Source organism: Zophobas morio, unplaced genomic scaffold, assembly GCF_036711695.1.
Source record: "Zophobas morio isolate AGI-343-1 ecotype UQ-CSIRO unplaced genomic scaffold, CSIRO_AGI_Zmor_V1 ptg000024l, whole genome shotgun sequence".
Classification (NCBI taxonomy): Eukaryota; Metazoa; Arthropoda; class Insecta; order Coleoptera; family Tenebrionidae; genus Zophobas; species Zophobas morio.
In genome coordinates, this window is record NW_026972129.1 from 11,797,974 (window position 1) to 11,818,717 (window position 20,744).

At 33.6% G+C, this 20,744-nt stretch overlaps 1 protein-coding gene across 1 annotated transcript; it reads right to left on the reverse strand.

The window, feature by feature from the left end:
• Positions 1-2,240: 2,240 nt before the first annotated feature.
• LOC135135111 (cilia- and flagella-associated protein 100-like) lies at positions 2,241-4,432 on the reverse strand. The gene is made up of 3 exons (XM_064064104.1): positions 3,056-4,432; positions 2,621-3,006; positions 2,241-2,518 (listed from the first exon to the last, which is right to left on the reverse strand). The coding sequence occupies exons 1-3, from the start codon at positions 4,390-4,392 to the stop codon at positions 2,289-2,291; spliced, it is 1,953 nt and encodes a 650-aa protein (XP_063920174.1). The 5' UTR covers positions 4,393-4,432; the 3' UTR covers positions 2,241-2,288.
• Positions 4,433-20,744: the final 16,312 nt, after the last annotated feature.

A 20,744-nucleotide genomic window follows, 5' to 3' on the forward strand; every position in this document is an offset into this window, starting at 1 on the left:
AATTAAAGCACGGACATCAGGGGGCGTAGCTCAGATGGTAGAGCGCTCGCTTAGCATGCGAGAGGTACCGGGATCGATGCCCGGCGCCTCCAGAACTTTTTTTTTTTTATTTTAACAAATAATTTAAGACACATACTATAATGTAAGTTTACTTACACTTGTTTCATGGAAAACACATATTTTTAGGAAGCTAAAAACTTTAGATCTGATTTTTGTTTTAATTACTTGAGATATAACATAATTAGATAGTTAAGAAATTTGTTGTATAGTTAATTGGTTCCTGAACATGAAACGTAGCTACGTAAGAAGAACCAAATAAATTCAACGATAGAGTAGCTATTTGTACAACTATTCTATTTCAGTTTATTTCTGATGAAGCGTGACCGACTTAAAAAAAATCGTTTGAGAGAAAACCGGGAAATATTTTCATGCAACTTCATTTTAACAACAAAATAAATTGCTAGAATTTACTTATATTGATTTATTAAATTAAACTGAGAGTACGAGTATTTGGCAAGCAAGAGTCACTTGTAAAAAAATATTTAAAAGTATTTTTTCTACCGCCCACGTTTTTTGGTTTTCTAATAGAGCTATTAACGCACGCAAATGACGTCACAGCAGTTCGTTAATAGCGGAAAGGCGTTCTTTAATAGATCTGGTGTAATTTAGATCGGTAAGATTGGTAGCAATGACGAGAAATGTCAGGTGAATGTCAGTGGCAAATCTAAACTTAAAATTTCCCACGTTTCCGGACGCGTAACTTCTTCGCAAGACATTTTAACCAATTTTAAATTACGAAAATTCGAATTGATTCGAATTACAATTGTTGTTGTGAAAATTCGAACCTCAAATATTTCGTGGTTAGTGTCAGACCAATCCATCACCAACCACGACAAAAGTCCCCAGATTAAAAAAAGTGCAAATTTTAATTAAATTTTGGGAAAAAACGTGTGCGGTAGAAAAAATAGTATAAATAACTCGTTCATAAGGCCATTGAGGCACTCATCCTTTATATAACTCGCGGCTTCGCCGCTCGTTCTATAAACTTGGATTCGTGCCTCAATATTTGGCTTATGAAACTCGTTCTTTAATATACTATTAAAATACAAAGGTTTTTAAAAAGTGTTCATTTTCTTTAAAGTCGTATATAAAAGCAAACAATCAGTGAGAAATAAGAGAACTACTAAGTAAAATTAAAAGTGTAGAACTACCATATGAGCGAAAAAAATCTCTAGCGAGCTTTGAAATTTAATGTTAAAAATGATGTTGGCAACACGAACGCGGTCCTTGTTAAGCTTGACAGTTACGGTCAAATAATTGTCAAATGGATGGATAGCTGCCGTGATAACATCATTATTTTAAAAATGAATTTCAGGACCTACTAGAGGACTTTTTTCGATCATTTAATATTTATTTTGTAGTAGCTACTGCACGGAATTAAAACTTCATACAGATCTTTCCAACTTACATTTGGTGATTTTAAAGTATTTATTTATTCCGATTTCATTCTTACTTATGTTGCACACAAATATGATGCATTTATGGTAATTTTTTTGAACAATTTAAATCGAGTAAAAATCTAAATTATTAAAATGTTAAACTGACTGTTATCAGGTTATCATAGTGGAATTAAAAAATCATTTAATGTCTCGTTAATATATTTGAGATAATATGTGTTTTTGTACAGACAAGAATACATGGCAGATAATTACTGCTATAATCAAAAGAAAATTATTTGAATGTTAAACCAACATTTCATTCAAAACAATAATTGTTTATTTAGTTTAATGTAACAAATTAAATTACTTCATGTACACAAAAATTGTAAGGAACCTCGTTTATAATTATAAATTTACAAAACCTAAATATCTGCAAAAGGGTAAATTAATACAAACATTTATTTTTAATACAAAAAAAGAGAAAAGCATAATTTGTATGTGATAGCCACAACCTTTATTTTTATGCAGCATATCGTTAAATTAGGACAACCACAGGGGTAACATGAAAAAATGAGTTCAACAGGTAACGATGCATAATATAAATTATTGTTCAAATGGCGGACATCCGGCCATGTTCCACCGGAACCAGGAAACAATACAGAATAGCGAGGTCGTGTATCAGTACTGTATTGTCACGTAACGCTATTGCTGATACGAGAATGTTTTCAAATATCAAAGTAAATTTTTATTTAGCTTGAATGAAGCCAGATGTATCTCGTTCAGTGATATTGATATTTGCAATCAACTTAAATTTTTTTATTGTGTTTTGATAAATTGAGTATAATAAATTTAGTCATGCAGACGAAGTTTAGATACTTTTTCTGTAGTTTGTTTACTTTCCTGTTGTTGGGTTTCTTGTTCTTGAGGCGAAATATTAATCCCATAATCTTCTAAATTGTCCGTGTATTTGCAATATTCTGAAAAGAATTCAAGAAATTCTTTTTCTTCTTCAGTCAACATTCTGGGTTGTGGAGGCACTGGTTTTGGTGGATTTACAGGTGGTGATCTCCATTTAAGTTCTGCAACCAACAAATATTTAATTTGTACGCCGCAACAATGTTTAGTAGCGAGTATCAGTAATAATTAAACGACAACAATCGAGAAAATTGACAAGTTAATACCTCTACCACCTCTTCTATGAGGAGGTGAAAATACTTTCTGCAGTTTCTGGTAGAGCATCTCAAATTCTAATAATTGTCTGGCTGCCTGTTGCGCCACCTTCATCATTTTAGCCTCTTCTCTGTAGCAACTAACTTCCAATTGTGCCACTTGTTCTGATGGCATTTGATCCAAACTAATAAGTTCTTCGCGAAATTTCGATTCAATCATTTTCATCATTTCGCTCATGGTTAGATTAGCATCGTTTGGACCGATTCGCGTTTCGTATACATCTTCGACAAAAACGTAAAGGTTTAAGACTTCTTCGGCAACGACTAAATTCTTGAATTGGCCGTTAATTAGTTCGAGGGCTAATTCTTCCAGATATCTGGCACGTTCCTCTTCCCAGCTAATTAAAATATTTCTAATTTATTCATACAATACAGAAATGCACTTACGAAATTCCACCAGCAAGTTTGTCAATAAGTTCTTGAAGAGCGTTGATTTCAGCGTTAAATAATTCCTCAGCTCTAGCCATTCCTTCTTTTACGTTTTCCAAAGGAGCAGCTAGTTCTTCAGAATGTAAGAGGGAGTTCAGATTTTGTAATTCCATAAACCTAAACACGTCGAGGAGCTGATTTGGATCAGTAAAATAAAGAGCTGGTTCTTTTTGTTGAGCACAGTCGTTCCTAAATTGGGTAATGAGATCTTCCAGAGACGCGGTTTCGTCAGTCACGTTTAACCTATATTTGGCAAAAATTGAAGACACCTCTTGAAAAGCAGTTAAGTCTCCCTCTTGGATATAATAGTAATCGTACTCTTCCCTCCATGCCATTGGACTTACCAAGTAAAGAAATCTTTGATACAGTTTACAGCTTCTCCACTTTTCCTCGGTGCTGTACAGAATTGATTTTAACGCCCCATACTCCCTTGATAACTTTCTATATTCTTCATATTTTTCTTGAGCTAACATTGCTTCACGATCAGATTCTTTTAACAAGTTCATGGATGCTGTATGATCTTTATACAAAAATTCCTCAAACGTGTTAACATACGTTTGATAATTTGCTCTGATCCTGTCGATTTCTTTCTGCTCAAGAATTAAACTTTCATCTATAAGCATAATGTCGTCACCTCTGTATCCAGTAAGAATTTTAGTTTTTAAAACTTCGCGAACAGTTGCAATATATTTTCTGAGCCTTAACTTTTCAGGTATAGGTCTTCCTTCTACAATCGTAAAAAACTCAGGATCGACATCCGTGACCATTTTAGCGCTCTTTACTTGAGGTTCCTTCACATACAATCTGTTTAACATATCAGCCTGTTGCCGAGATTTGTAATTGTGCCTTTCATTATATTTATAGGACAGCTCCTTTCTTCTCAATTCTGATCTCCACGCCTTTGTCATCACTTTGTGTGCAATCTCCTCTTGATCTTTCGGATAGACAAAGGGAGATGGCTCGTTAAGGAGATCTCGCTGATTTTGATCATTGATTCCGCAGCCACTTGTAAAATATCTCGGCTTGATTCTAGGCAGTTTTACTGGTTCCTTGGTTCTGTGATGGGGTTTCGGTTTGGGTCTCACATCGAAGCGAAGTTTCTTTGAACGTGTGTCAAAATTTACTTTGAGAGATTTATTTTGTGAAGATTCTGCGCAGGATAAAGTGGCACCGCTCGAGAAAAGGTTAGGATTTTCAGAAAACCACAAACCACCCTGATTTTTTTCCGGTTCGAAAACCGGACACTCTGCATACTCTTCCGTTGAGTCTGCTTGTTTTTTCTGTTCTTCTGTCATGCTAAAAAATCACGAAAAAAGTCACACGTTTACAAGTGCAAAATTTTGTCAATCTGGCGTTGCTGTAGGCGGTTGCTATAGAGATAAATTATTTAATCGATACTTCTTATTCTTTCATATTATGATGTGAAATAAGGTCGTAAAACTATACAACACATGTCTCATCAGGAAATGCATTTATCGTTTTCCCAAGGTTTCTCAAGTATTATGTTTCCAGTAAACTAAACTAAAATTACTTCTGTTAAAAGTGTCTTGTTTAATACGACAGTTGTTTTTCACACGAACTCTTTAATTAAACAGGCGCAAGAGACACTAATTTGGGACGTTTTAAACAAATTGCCCATTGCTGACTGTTACGGAATTCATACGTATAAAATTTCTCTTGGTGCCTTAAGGAAGCGAATTTGTGTATACTGGGAACTTATTAGTGCCTTTGCGTTATCAGATCTTATGCTTGGATGTGGCTGGGCGTTATTTTATTATCACTCTCAAAGAACGTACCTTGAGTTGTAAAACTCGTAATAAAATCTATCGATAACTAGTTTAACTAGTATGGTGTTATTATGATATTAATACCACGCACCAACAATAATTACGCAACTTTTATTTTAAAGGATTTTACATAAAACCGTTGGTGTTAAAAATCTGACAAGTTATTTACACAACACTTCCCTATTTGTTTGCTAATGCTAATTGTCAGTAATTTGCTCACAAGTTTTATTATAAGCTATAACCTGTAACGAATTTTTTTTCGCATTTTGTAGTAATAATAATTTTAAAGACGTCTCAACAAATTTAAACTTAAGTTGTGTCTTAAATGTTACGCCTGATTAGAGTTGGCAGAAGTTAAGAAATACCACATTTTTCATGTTTATCGTTATCGTCTATAACTCTACATGTCGTTGAAACAACTGCTGGGAAGGTAAAATAGTAAGCAAACCACAACGTAATTGTATCGTGTAGCTTAATAATGTACTTTTACGTTTTAATTTAAATTTTACAGTTTAAAGCAATGGTTACACACATTCTTCTTTGGAATTTGGATTTCTTTAAAAATATGATAACGTCATTTGAAAAAAAAAAAAAATCATTAAGAGCAATGTCTTGACATGGCGTGTGGTTATAATATGCTTATTATGAAAATAATTACCAGCTTATTTCAGAAATGGTTTGCCAATTTCGTTGAATCATTAAGAATACAGTAATGTCACCATTACACATGTATAAATTAATATATTTATCTGCTCAAACAGGTTACAAAGTTACAAAATGTTTTCCTAAATTTCACAAAAAATATTTTTTCCAAAAACTGATACTATTTTGACTTTCATATCAATTTGTTGATGGTCTTCATAACTAATCAGTGAAATACGGTTTCTATCTACAATAAATCCATAAACTAGCCTTTCAAACTGTTTGGGGTCATCGAAGTTCTGAACATGTTTCTTAAATTTATTACAAAATTTATAACAAAAACATCTGTTTTGGAATATTAAAAATTTACAGATTTATAGTGTCATGATTTTTTTGTAATTTAAAAATATTTATTCCTTGTCAGAATATTATTACGTGTAAGCTATAAAAAGTTGGTAAAGTCAAGTGGTTTTAAGGCGGCAAAAGATTTAGATAATTTTTACTTCCCCAGTAAGTGGCGACTTTCATGTTGTCTTGAAATTTCATGACCCCTAGAATCTGTCAATCTGTCTGTGTCAATTTTCATTATATAGATAATCTCCGAAACCTAGACCGATTGTTGTCAAATTTTATACGTATTTTAGAAACATCGTGTAGATGGTAAAACTTTTACCAAATTTGTCTAATCACCCCTATCACTATAGAGGTTATCATAAAAAATAAAATCTGGACATGTTGTACTCTAGAGGCGAGGAAAGTTCAGTATAAACATTTTCGACATAAAACGGAATCTGCATCTTTCAATAAACGTAAGTACAAAATTTCAAAAAATCGGCCGAAAAATAATTGAGATATAAGCACCGAAAATCTTAGGTGGAACACCCGGTATATTTAAATGTATCAAACGCAGTAAACAAATGTTTATTTATTTATTTATTTATATTTATTTATTTATTTATTTATTTATTTATTTATTTATTTATTTATTTATTTATTTATTTATTTATTTATTTATTTATTTTAATATAAAATCCAGTTCTAAATGTCACTATTTTTATCTTTTTTAGTCAGTATGTACATGTAAAGCCTCACTAAGCAAATTACCCTTCGAAAAGACTGTTTTATAAATATTGAGAAAGCAACAGAGATGGAAACAACAAAAATGCGCCAAGGGTACCTAAACCTAAAATTATAAAAATTGGTTGAAGGTTATTTCAGCAGAACTTCCCGCGCTCCTGACATACAATCCAATAAATTATGCGTTTATGACAACCTCCATACATTAAAAAATATAAATAAAATGATAGAATGAATAATAGTGTAAGGAAAAAAAGGCCCATGAGATCTTCCCGTTCGAAGTCCGAAGTGGCCGACTCTTACCACTGCACCAGCGAATGTTCGTACGCGAGCTCTGGTTATACTTATTAGTTTATTAGTATAAAAGATTGTCATACAGTTTCAAGGCAGATTCATAGACCACAAGTACAGTGGTACGTTGTCTATGTAAAATTTAAATTCTACTGAATATGAAAAATATTGAAACATTATCATATTGTTGGTGGGGATGATTCGACGCATTTTGGTTAGCGTTTTACCATCTACACGACATTCCTAACACATAATATATTAAACAATTGGTCTGGTAGTTTCGGAGATTGTCTGTCTAATAATAAGACACAGACGGCGACAGACATACAAACGGAAACGAGAGACCTATTTTTTCATATTCTAGGGGTCATGAAACCTAGAAAAAACGTGAAAGTAGCCATTTGCCGGATGGTTATAATACTGTCTTAGCTTACCCAGAGGTGTTACGATGTATATATATTTTATATATGAATCCATTGATAGACACTGAAATTCAATTTTGGATGATTTTAGAGGAAAACGCTTGGAAAGTTATCAGATAAGAAAATAAAAAATGTATACGACATTTCTGTACCGACAATGTGAACATTAGCGATTAGAGAAGCTTAAAGTATAATGTTTTATATATAAAAATATTTAACCAGGTTTGCTTAACTCTTTTAGTGCTAAAGTTCAAACAAATTTCGAATATTTTTGGTTCATGCATCTCTAAACGACAAAAAAAAAACTACAAGGTAGAGTCATAAAATTTTGCACATTTTTGATAGGATTTGTCTAGCAATCTTTAAGTTTTTCGAGAATGTGAATAGATAACTTTTGATTAGCGATTATGCGTGCTCACGATGACTTAAGCCGTTTACAAGGTTTCGGAGCAATCGGCTTTTTATTTTCTAAGATACATTTTTAAATTTTCTTTTACAATTTTGAATTTTAAACGGGCGTTTTAGTGCAAGTACAGAAAAATATTATTTTATAAAATTTAAAGTTACTTAGCAAAATTTTGAAACGACTTCGTCTAAAAATAATTAATAATTACTTTTCTCATAAAATTGCCAACAAACGGACAATAGCAGAAAGACAGACAGACGACAAATTGACGGAAACAGCAGATTTATTTTCATATATACTAGGAGCTATGGAACGTTAAGAAAACATGAAATTGGCCATTCGTAAAATAAGCCCTGTTATAGTATTTTTCTAGATCGGGAAGTAAAAATATAGATTTATTTTAATATTGTACGTAACAGTCGACAATGTGAAGGCAACAACCTCAAAAACTTTTAACGCCACTTTTTCTTACACATTTTTTGATGTACTAAATACCCTAAACTTTTGCAAACGGTGTCAAAAAGTAGTACATCGGTAGCTCGCTTTTAATGTAACCGGCACGCGCGAATTTAAATGATGACGCCAACATCGATTAAAGTTTTATTAGATGTTTTTCTAATGTACTGAACATACTTGTCAAATCGGAATTTATGTATTTATTATCTGCAAATAATTTTCGCATTCGGGAACAGTCAGATTAGAAATATTGATAGCTAATTATGACATTAAAAATAAAAAAAAGCTCCCGCGCACATAGGCGGAAACTTTCTCTTTGAATTAATTAAAGTTAAATAGATATCTTAAGCCCATCCCCCTCGTTTAAAAATCGGATTAACTAATTTTCGACTGGATCAATAACCTCCCTAATGACAATAATAGGCAACAGATCCTCTCTAATAAAAGAAGCAACGACCGCGCACAGAGCCGTAACTGGCTTATTTTAAGGCTTGCTTTTTCCTTATTGGATTTACTCTTCTTCGTTCCTCCAAAAAACTGAAACCCACTTATAAACGTAAATGGTACGTAATCTGTACAGAATTAGCTTTGCCTGAAGTCATTTCGCCTTGACATTTTCATCGAATTTTTTGTTATCATTTTCATTGAACTAAATGTGTAAGTATAATTTTTCTTTGGAGCTCACATAATTTTGTGCCACAAAAAACTAGAAGAAGAAAATCGACGTAGATATGGCTGAATTCAACGCCACATGAAATCTAGATATTCACAAGCCGATAAAGCGTCAAATAATAAAAGCTCGTCACGTTTTTTTTTTTCGGCCGTTGATATGAAATTGTTTTCCGGCAGTGTCGATGTCAGCTGTTGCCTGTAATAAACAGCGTGTTTATTTTAATTTTAACTGCAGCTTTTTGACATTAGAACGAGGAAAAGTAGCTTTGTATCTTGCTTTGATAAACGACCTGCGATGGTGTTACATAATACACGTGTAGATGTCAAATTCACATTGAGTATAATTTATTTTGTTTTCACTTCCTTTAAAATCTAAAGAGTGTAAATAAATGAAAGGATTCAGATGGAATACTGCTGGTGCTGAGAGCATACGCGAAGAAATTATTGTTCGTGGTTTGTTCAACTTGTTTGATGGATGGACTTCATGAATTACAATGTGATTATCGATCAACTGTAAATAGGTAATACATAACAGCAAAAATTGGATTTAACGGTCAGGCAGCGTCAACAATAAAAGGGGAATATTTATCATATCTTATGAAAATATTATAATACGCAAAACGAACACAAAGGGGCATTGTTTGGTAGAAACGGTCGATCGGTTGGAAATATTTTTCTTGCTCTAATAATCATCTATTTACAAAGTTTTTGCATAAATTTGCCTGCATTAGGTTTAATTAGTCGCAATAAATGAACGCCAAAGAGAAGAGGAAAAAAATACGCCGAAAGATCCAAGTTAGATTTGTGGGTAAAGCGACGCATTATTGAGGCCCCCTTATACTATTTGCATGAGGGTGTTATTTTTAGATTTACTCAGAGGGTTGTTTACTTTGGCTGTGCCTCGACATTTCTAGTCTGAATTTATTTGTCTGCGATTTTTTTTGTATATAACGCCGTTAAAATAAGGCGGAGGAAAGTTCTCAGTTGATAATAGAATGGCTTCAGGCTGGTGTACTTTACATAAACCTTGGAAATCTCTGTTATGAACGAGTCGAGGGTATTTTTTAAAGAAAATAAACAATTCTCCTAGACGGAGTGTAGCCGCAGGCGCTACTCTACTTTAAAGTGTTTTAATGCTCCCCTTTCTAATCAAAAATTTACATTTGCAAGATGGGGGAATTAATGTTCACCAACTGGTGACAAGTTCGCAGCAAGTGTATCTATATTTGCTTTTATTGATCATAAATTTAGATACGGCTTAAGATAGTGGTAATTGCTTTGCTTTCAATGTTACAGCAGCTTTGAGGAGAAACTTAGTTGTTGGCAGTTTCGGAAGGAAAACTTTGTGCTGAAAACTGTTATTAGCGACAAAGTAAGTTTGTTGTTTTGTACTTAATCGAAATTTCTTAAACAACTCGAAAGTAGACGCGAGAGACGTTTTTATGTCAAGGAGTTGAGCTTTTTGTTTGCATATGATCTAAGTTATTCTCTCGTGATAGGATGGCTTTAATTAAATACATTTTTTATGGACTGAAATGTAACTGAAATGAAGGGAGTGCTTTAAGATTATTTTATCTTTAACATATAAAAAAATGGGAGAGTGGAACCAATCAAAAAACTAATGTAAAATTAAAAACTGTTCTGAACAGTGGATCAACCTAGATTTTTTCGTGCTTCTGTACTTGTGGTTTATGAATCCATCTTCAGTTTTAACCGTAAGCGTCCATATTTTCCTAAAAAATCAAAATCACACTTTTCTTACACTTACACTAGTATGTATTATCTGTATTTTTTCTTCTAAAAAACTGGATTATTTGACTGTAGTTCATGGGCTAGGGAAGTTCTGTCTAATAACATGAGGCCAATTTTTTATGTTTTAATTTATTACACATTAGGCTCTGTGTTTTTTTTGTATCAATGCATTACAATTTATTTTTAAATTTTTGTAATTCAATTTTTATGTGATTAATTACAGTTAAAATTTTATCAATTTTATATGCTGGTGTATTAATAAAATAATAAAGTTAGTGACTTAAAATAGTTACATCTAAAAAATAGTGCTTCGTTTTAAAATCACCCCCTGTATATGAAATAAATTAAACAATAAGAATTTTGTAACCTACAATTCAGAAACTTCAGTACAGATCAACACAAATACAATCACGACAATATTTATTGTAAGAGATTTATATTGACATTCAATTATAGTTTAAGAAAATTTTCACAGTTTCGAATTTTATCTTTCGCAACAAAATTTGCGAACGTAAGTTTTTCATTTTTTAAAATTTTAATTCTATGACGAGTTTGCAATTTACTTTCAGCTACATTTTTAAAGTTTCCGTTCCAATTTTTTTAACAAGAAAATTTGGAACAACTACCGAGGAGCATAAAAATAACCGTTGAAAATGTGACACCTACAATGTTAAAACGGCGCACAAATCTGTCTGGCAGCAGTACAGAAAATTCTGTTACGAAAGAGATTGCAAATAAAATCTGTTAATAAAAATCCGAACTATATTTCGACTGAATTTTGCAAAGGACGGATTCATTTTAAATATAAACTGAAATCTTATTGGCCATAAAACTATAAGCTTTAAAATTATATTTCTACAATGCACGCAACTATGTTGCTAAATTAATTGATTGTTATTATTGTAATAAGTATTGTACACGTCATGACGACATTTATAAATAGTTTTTTTATCTGTAGAAAGTTTTACTTTTTTAATTCTTTCTTTGTCTCTTGGACAAATCAATGCAACCAAAGACACATAATAAAAATCGACATCCGAAAAACGACCGTGTTACAATACCCTCACTTGTCGTTTTGGAACTAAAAATTCAAAATCAAAATATGCTTTGTTGTCTCGGTTAATTTGAAAAGTGGTGCAATGCCACTTCGAGACAAATTCAATATTATTTTTTTAATTATTCAGATTTTTGCAAGTGACTTTATTTTTCATCCTATATTAAGAGGGGAGACGTTAAATTTTCAAGAAATTTACCGACTTTTATGATTTTTGAGGTAAAAATCTTGTGAAGTCAAATTTATTTTTACGTAATTTCATCTTTTTATCTGTGAATAGGCTGTCTAGGTCAAGACTAATAACATAATCTTTGTATACGACAGATTGTCTCCTGATAAACTGTATTTACTATTTTATGAAAACACATTTATCTTAATTTATTTTGAAATATACGATAATAAAAAATACACTGAAGTAGGAACACATTTGAGTTTTTGTGTACATTATTATTGTTACAAATACAGGGGTTAAATAATCTCTTGATTGAAAAGTATTTTAATACTCTATCTGGATTTATTATTTTAAAATTTGTCTTCCACTTGTTTAAAAAATCTATGAAATTATTTCGTGTTTAGCGTTTATAAAACAATGTTTGTTTGCTTTAACATACATGTAACACTGCTCTACTGTGAAAACGATGCTACCAACATGTGTTTTATGGTTCTTAATGACACCTAACCATACTAAGTAAGCACCTCCTTTTAAATGTTAATTATTTTGTCACTAGTCAGCACACATTTTAAATTTATTATGATGAACTAACTACACTAATTAATGAGCTTTCACTTTATAAGGTGTACAAAATGAGTTCCACTGAATTCCATGGAATAGTAAATGCTGGTGTTCTTTATATACTGAAATGATTTTTTCTTTTAATTCTTCCAAAGATTCTGGGTTGATTATGAAGATCATTGATTTAAGGCTCCCCCATAAAAAATCAAGTCGCGTTCAATCTGGTAACCTAGCTGGCCGTTACACAGGACCTCTTTTTTGCCAGTCCACTGCCCCGGAAATACATTATATAAAAACTGCCTTGTTGAAATATGAATTTATTTTCTAACAAATTTGGATCTTGCTGACGGACTTCAGAAATACGCTGGTAAATCTAGTTTTTGCATAATATCTAGATAAATGTTAGAGGACAAATTTTCCATTATAAATAATCCTACGATATTGTCACCTAAAATTCCACTCCTACACGGAGTTTTTGAAGTCGTTGAGTATGAGCTTCGCAACAACCAGTTTCATAAATTTGTTCTTAAAGTCCATCATTTATTGCTATTTTAAATTTTTCTTCAGATGATTGTTATTAAAATTATGAACAGTAGCTCTGGCATAGTTCCCATTTTTATTTATACCTAATAAAAAGTAATAATCAGTAATTAATAGTAAGTCAGTAAAATTGTTTTAAGACTCTCAACACCGACAAGATGTAAGTATTATGCTAAACCATTCGATCCCTTTGTCTGTCAAAATTTTTGTATGGGAGCTGCCGGAGTGAAGGGGGGACGTGACAAACTCAGGTCCGGCATGAAAATGTGTCGTCCTAAAAATGGAATTTGACCTGCTTTTGGAAAATTCGCAAAATCAGTTGAGTTATTTTTTCTGGATAAGATTTGCTAAACAGAAATTTCATGTTTTTCATCTCGCATGATGCACATATTCACTAAGCTAAAACGGGCTCAAGACATGAAAATCTCTTTATTCCCGCAATGCACACAGCCAATGAACACAATGAAAATGTAAAAAAATGTTTAAAAAATAATTATCGACCTTTTCAATTTTGAACTGCTTCTTTGATAAGTAATAATAATAAGTATCCATAGAAATGTCAATGTATGTGTGTGCAAAATTAAAAACTAAAAACATTATTTTAACCTTGAGATATTTTTACTAACCGTCGTTCCCACATTTCTAAATAGTTGTAGAAAATAAATCTGTTGTGTATGTACCTATTTTTATACTTTATCTGCACTGTACAAAAGGCTTCGTACAACAGTAGTGAACGAAAACACTTCGCAGAATTGTGTTGCAACGCTGAAAATAGATATACTTACACTACTAATCTATTCTCATAATTGCAGCTAATACAGATGTAATTATAGAATTTCCTTTGTCTCTAAGGCACAACCGAAATACCATGTGTTAATGGTAACAATTTTTTGAAATGACGTCATACAATTTTTGGTGTGGATCAACATATTAATTTTAATACCACATAAAACCAGTCATAAGCTTACGTTCGCAGAATTTTAAGAAAATCATATTTATTTTCATTCTTTAGTGGTGGGCGGATCAATCGAAATCAGTTCACACATAAAAATAACATATTCGAAACAGATACAGAGACAAACTAATAACTGAAACCAATAAAAATATACAATAGTTATTTATGTGTTAAGGGCATAATTGAGATTATGGAACGCGGGAATGCCCGACGAAGGAATATACCACAACTGATCTATCAAGTAAAATTATAGAAGGTAAAACAATCAGTCTCATCGAGTACTATACTCTTAAAAAAAAGGTAAGTCGTTACTAAGGTACCTGCTGAATCGGAGTCACTACCACAACTGATCTATCAAGTAAAATTATAGTAGGTAAAACAATCAGTCTTATCGAGTACTATACTCTTAAAAAAATTGGTCTAAAGAGTTTAGACAGTACTTCCCTCGCTGTCGGAAACGTGACGACTGCATGTCTATTATGTTTTTTTTTCGCAGTAGATTTCATTTTTTTTTAGTCACCCGGTATGTGCAAATTCAAAAAATATGAATGGAATGATAAATTACAAGTACAGACTCATCATATTTTGTATATTATACAAGGTGACTGCGAAATACATGCAAAAAAAAAATGGGGAATAGCTCACAATATGATTATGTCACTGGGTAAAATTCACGGTCCTAAGTAGTAGCAGTGTCTAGAAAAAATTATTTGAAATTCGATGTAAATTGTTGTACGCGCCGCTGGACTGTTTTGTGACCTACATAATTACTACAATGAATGGAACAGAGCGAGTCGGTTAAAGAACCAAAAAAGTTACTTTATCAGGCACTTTTTTAATCGCAACGTGAAAAACACGAAAAGGGCCAGTTAGCATCGAGCGGTCGGTGAAATCGGTTTATGGTGCAGTTTTCCCATGCAGATTGTGTCGATATGGTAATGGGTGCATCAGTGGTACAGCATCTCCGAGATCATGGTACCTTCAACCTCAAACTCACGATCGTGGCCGTGATAGGACAGAAAGAAGAAGTTGGATTTTCACAGCTTGTAGTGCATCCTACATTAAAAGAATACGGCCACATCCATACCATGTTGACAAAGTGCACGGTTTGGAGCCCGCTGATTGTCCACCTTGTGTAACTCACTTTTTGTCCGATGGAACTCCACGTAGTCGTCAACAAGTACGATTTCAAGAGACGGTTTTCGATAAATGTGTAACAGTTGGATGAAACAGTTCGTTTGTGGAAATCAACAGTGTCCAGAAATTATCGAAGAGCTTCAACAAGTGAAAGTGACACCCGCTACTCCGGTGTTTTTTTACCTATCAACAAACCTCTTGCGACGCTCTGACGCCTGTATTGCTAGTCAAGGACAACATTTTCAACATTTCTTGTAAAAAGGTAGTAGCATTCTAAGTTGCTCTTATTTCTGTTCCAATAAACAACGTAAAATCGTTGTGACAAGGACCAAACATCCGTCAGAATCAAAATTACCAAAAAACTTTCACACTGACCTTTAACGATGAATGAGTAAATGAATGAACGAATGATAAGCAGCAAAAAGTCGGTTTTACTTTTAATTGAAACTGAAAGTGTTTAGGTCGTTTTTATTCAAACGTTTTTCCAACTCTGTTTACAAGGTGGCTCAGTGCCTTCGTATCGAGGGTGGTTCATGGGGGTTTTGCCCCATTCGATTTTTAATTTCTTTTTTCTATATTTCGGCTCTACTAGGGTGGGGGATGCCGTGGTTAAAATATTTGCACTTATTTCGCAGTCACCCTGAGGTGACTGCGAAATACATGCAAAAAAAAAATGGGGAATAGCTCACAATATGATTATGTCACTGGGTAAAATTCACGGTCCTAAGTAGTAGCAGTGTCTAGAAAAAATTATTTGAAATTCAATGTAAATTGTTGTACGCGCCGCTGGACTGTTTTGTGACCTACATAATTACTACAATGAATGGAACAGAGCGAGTCGGTTAAAGAACCAAAAAAGTTACTTTATCAGGCACTTTTTTAATCGAAACGTGAAAAACACGAAAAGGGCCAGTTAGCATCGAGCGGTCGGTGAAATCGGTTTATGGTGCAGTTTTCCCATGCAGATTGTGTCGATATGGTAATGGGTGCATCAGTGGTACAGCATCTCCGAGATCATGGTACCTTCAACCTCAAACTCACGATCGTGGCCGTGATAGGACAGAAAGAAGAAGTTGGATTTTCACAGCTTGTAGTGCATCCTACATTAAAAGAATACGGCCACATCCATACCATGTTGACAAAGTGCACGGTTTGGAGTCCACTGATTGTTCACGTTGTGTAACTCACTTTTTGTCCGATGGAACTCCACGTAGTCGTCAACAAGTACGATTTCAAGAGACGGTTTTCGATAAATGTGTATCAGTTGGATGAAACAGTTCGTTTGTGGAAATCAACAGTGTCCAGAAATTATCGAAGAGCTTCAACAAGTGAAAGTGACACCCGCTACTCCGGTGTTTTTTTACCTATCAACAAACCTCTTGCGACGCTCTGACGCCTGTATTGCTAGTCAAGGACAACATTTTCAACATTTCTTGTAAAAAGGTAGTAGCATTCTAAGTTGCTCTTATTTCTGTTCCAATAAACAACGTAAAATCGTTGTGACAAGGACCAAACATCCGTCAGAATCAAAATTACCAAAAAACTTTCACACTGACCTTTAACGATGAATGAGTAAATGAATGAACGAATGATAAGCAGCAAAAAGTCGGTTTTACTTTTAATTGAAACTGAAAGTGTTTAGGTCGTTTTTATTCGAACGTTTTTCCAACTCTGTTTACAAGGTGGCTCAGTGCCTTCGTATCGAGGGTGGTTCATGGGGGTTTTGCCCCATTCGATTTTTAATTTCTTTTTTCTATATTTCGGCTCTACTAGGGTGGGGGATGCCGTGGTTAAAATATTTGCACTTATTTCGCAGTCACCCTGTATAAGCGGATAAATACATTTTGATCAAAAATTTACCATATGGTTATCATAACTTTAAAACATCTCCAAGGTTTCAAAGCATTCGGTTTTGCAGATACAAAAATGCATTGCAGCATTGCAAAATATTGTTTTATAGTTTTGATTATTTTTCCAAAAATCGGGTAAAAACTCAACACGGAATCATCAACTACCTGTGTAGGACTATGTAATTTTATACAATTTAAAACCCATTTACTCCTATAAATACTATTTTGAAGTGACGCCGATTCAGTAGGTACCTAAGTAACGACTTACCTTTTTACTTCCCGAGCGTAAGCAAAGGAAGTATTGTAATCGAGTCCGTCGGCCAACTCTCTACTTTTACGTTTTCTCGATCTTTCATGACCCCTAGAAGACGAAGAAATAGGTCTTCCATTTGCGTCCGTCTGTCCGTCTGTCCGTCTGTCCGTCTGTCCGTCTTTCCGTCTGTCCGTCTGTCCGTCTGTCCGTCTGTCCGTCTGTCCGTCTGTCCGTCTGTCCGTCTGTCTGCCGTCCCGGATTTTTATTAAACAGATAATCTCCGAAAGTACCGGACCGATTGTTGTGAAATTTTGTACTTATATTTATATTAGGAATATCATGTAGATGGTAAAACGCTAGTCAAAATTTATCTAATCATCCCCACCACTAATGTGATGACGTCACTTCAAAATTGTACATAGTAAATGGGTTTTAAATTGCATTAAATAATATAGTCCTAAACATGTAGTTTACGACTCCGAATTGAGTTTTTACCCAAACCGTCCAGATTTTTGGAAAAAAAATCAAAATTATAAAACAACATTTTGCAATTTAGTTTTGAATCTGCTAATCCAAATGTTTTGAAATGTTGCAGATGTTTTAAGGCTATAAAGAGCATCATAAATCTTTACTAAAAATATATTTGGTTATCCCCTCCAAAAACTTGATGACGTCAGCTCAAAAGTTTGCCAAATAAAGCCTATGTAAAATGTACAAAATATGATGAGTCTGTGCTTGTAATTTATCACTCCATTCATATTTTTTGGATTTGCATATACAGGGTGACTCAAAAAAATTAATGAATGCGTAAATTTATTTTATTGATTTACTCAGGAACTACAAAACCGAATGCTTTGAAATCTTGAAGGTGTTTTAAAGTTATCATAAGCATGGTAAGTTTTTGATCAAAATGTATTTGCTCATCCCCCCTAAAAAATTTATGACGTCAGCTCAAAAGTTTGCCGAATAAATCCTATCTATGTATTAAATGGGCAAAATATGATGAGTCGATACTTGTGATTTATCACTGCATCAATATTTTTTAGATTTGCTTATACGGTATGTCTCAAAAAAATTAATGACTGGGTAATTTATTTTTTTGATTAAAAATCAATAATTGCAAAAGTTTGAAATCTTGCAGACGTTTTGAAGTTATTGTAAGCAACATTTTAATCAAAATGTTTCTGTTTATCAGCTTCAAAAAATTGATGACGTCATCTCAAAATTTTGCCTAATAAATCCTGTCTAAAATGTGCAAAATATGGTCAGTCTCTACTTGGAATTTATCATTGCGTTCACATTTTTTAGATTTGCTTATACAGGGTAACTCAAAAAAATTAATGAATCAGTCAGTTTATTTTATTGAATAAATCAAGAATTGCAAAACTGTTTACTTTGAAATCTTGCAGACCTTTTAAAGTTATTGTAAGCATAGTATATTGTTAATCAGAATATAACTGTTTGTGCCTCCAAAAATTGATGACGTCGTCATCTCAAAATTTTGCCGAATAAATTCTACCCAAAATGTGCAAAATATGATAAGTTTTTACTTGTGCTTTATCACTGCATTAATATGTTTTAGATTTGCTTAAATTGGTGGCTCAAAAAAATTAATGAATGAGTGAATTTATTTTATTGATTAAATCAGGAACGGTTCACTTCATTTTTCCAGAAAATTTTGAGAACACAATATTGTTATATTTAGTATTATACTCCACCAATCCAAGTTGATATACGTGTTCGTGCAAAAATGTTGATGACGTCATCACAGAATTGTGTAAAAAAAATTCAACTCGAAAATGCTAGATATCTTTCAATGTACTTTAGGTGCGAGGGAATTTCTGTCGAAACAACTTTCAACCATTTTTTTATAACTCGAATAACTTTTGTTTTTAACGTAAAAATGAGTGGAAGAGTGTTGTACAGTTGATGACAAAAAATCGTATTCCATTATTTTTTATGGTTCTCAAAAATATATTAAAAACATACACCTTTGGTTCCTATTTTTAATATCCTCAAAAGGGAATGATAAAAGAAAATGAAACTGTCTTATACATTATATAAATGGTAAAACCCTCTAAACTGTTTTTTCGTATAAGTACATGAAACAGAAGAGCATACATCGGACGGGCAACATAATTTGTAATCGAATCATCCTTGGAACTGAATCCGTATGTCTTCTCTGAAACGATATGTTGCGTCTAAAGCTAAGTCATAGAAATTTTTTTAAATTGCCGATAATTTTATAATCTAATATTTCAAATGGATACCCAAAAAGGCAAAAATTAGAATTCTCATAAACTGAGTTTTAACTTTCATTTAAATTTTTTTAACAGTCACAGCAGTTCTTATCGGGGCTTCATTGGCATATTTATGTATTCACTCCAAAAAGGCAATTCCATTGGCCAGAAAGCTCGTACTTTCGAAATGGACCGAAAGTAAACGGTGTGTGAGAGTACTCGATTCAAGCGTCTTGGGATGAATTCCAGGCAGAAGTTTCCAGCAGCATCATCGACTATGCCCTTTTTTGTAACGCATTATAATGATATGTGACAAAATAGCGGGAAACCTCGTCTCTACAAGCCTACAAATAAAGGAGGGAAGTGGCATGTCGGAAGATAAGAGAACAACAGAAAATATTGGAAATGTTAGACAAGGAATGGAATTGTCGTATGAAACTTGCCGAGCAATATTGTGAAAAGATTTAGCATTGTTTCCTTATCGAGTAACACGTGTGAAAAAAATTATATAAAACCGATTTTCTAGCTAGAATTGACTATTGTCATGATACTTGGACACAGTTGGAAAAAACCTTTTTTACAGCCGAACCCTGGTTTCATTTGAAAATATGAGAATATGGACCATCGAAAATTCACATGTTCATCCTCAAAAAGTTGGTGTTTGGGCTGCAATTAATCAACAACGGATAATAGCAGGGACTATATGCTTTGATGGTAATCATGTCAACAAAAATCATGTGCAAGATATCAGCACAAATTTGTGGCATACTTTATACCACAACTTCACGACGATGAAATGGAAGTTGGTTGTTTTTAACAAGACGAGGCTACAGCTCATTCGCCTAAGACCACGATATCAAAGTTACCGGAATTTTTTGAAAACCCGATCATTAGTCGAAATACATAGAATATCTGGCCCCCAAGATCTTGTGATCTTACTCCTACAGTTTTTTCTGTGATTATTAATAACAGAAGACATTAACCACATAAATGATAATAATAATGCACAGTTGGAGTTAAACGAAGAGGTAACTTACTGTAATTTGTGGTAGCTCAGCGGTTTATTGATAATAAGCAAACAATACAAAGCAAAAGTAGGGTATAGGTTCTCGAAGTGGTGGCAATTCTCGTCGGGGATGGTGGCGGCTCCTGGGACTCAGAGCGTCGTAGGGGATTACGGCAGCGATGTATGTAGTACAGGGCACCTGGACAGTGCGACCCCGGAGATGACGACGTCGGCGATGCGGCACAGGAGACCTGGACAGTGCGACCCTGGAGATGACGACGTCGGTGATACGGCACAGGGGACCTAGACAGTGCGACCCTGGAGATGACGACGTCGGCGATGCGGCACAGGGGACCTAGAGAGTGCGACCCTGG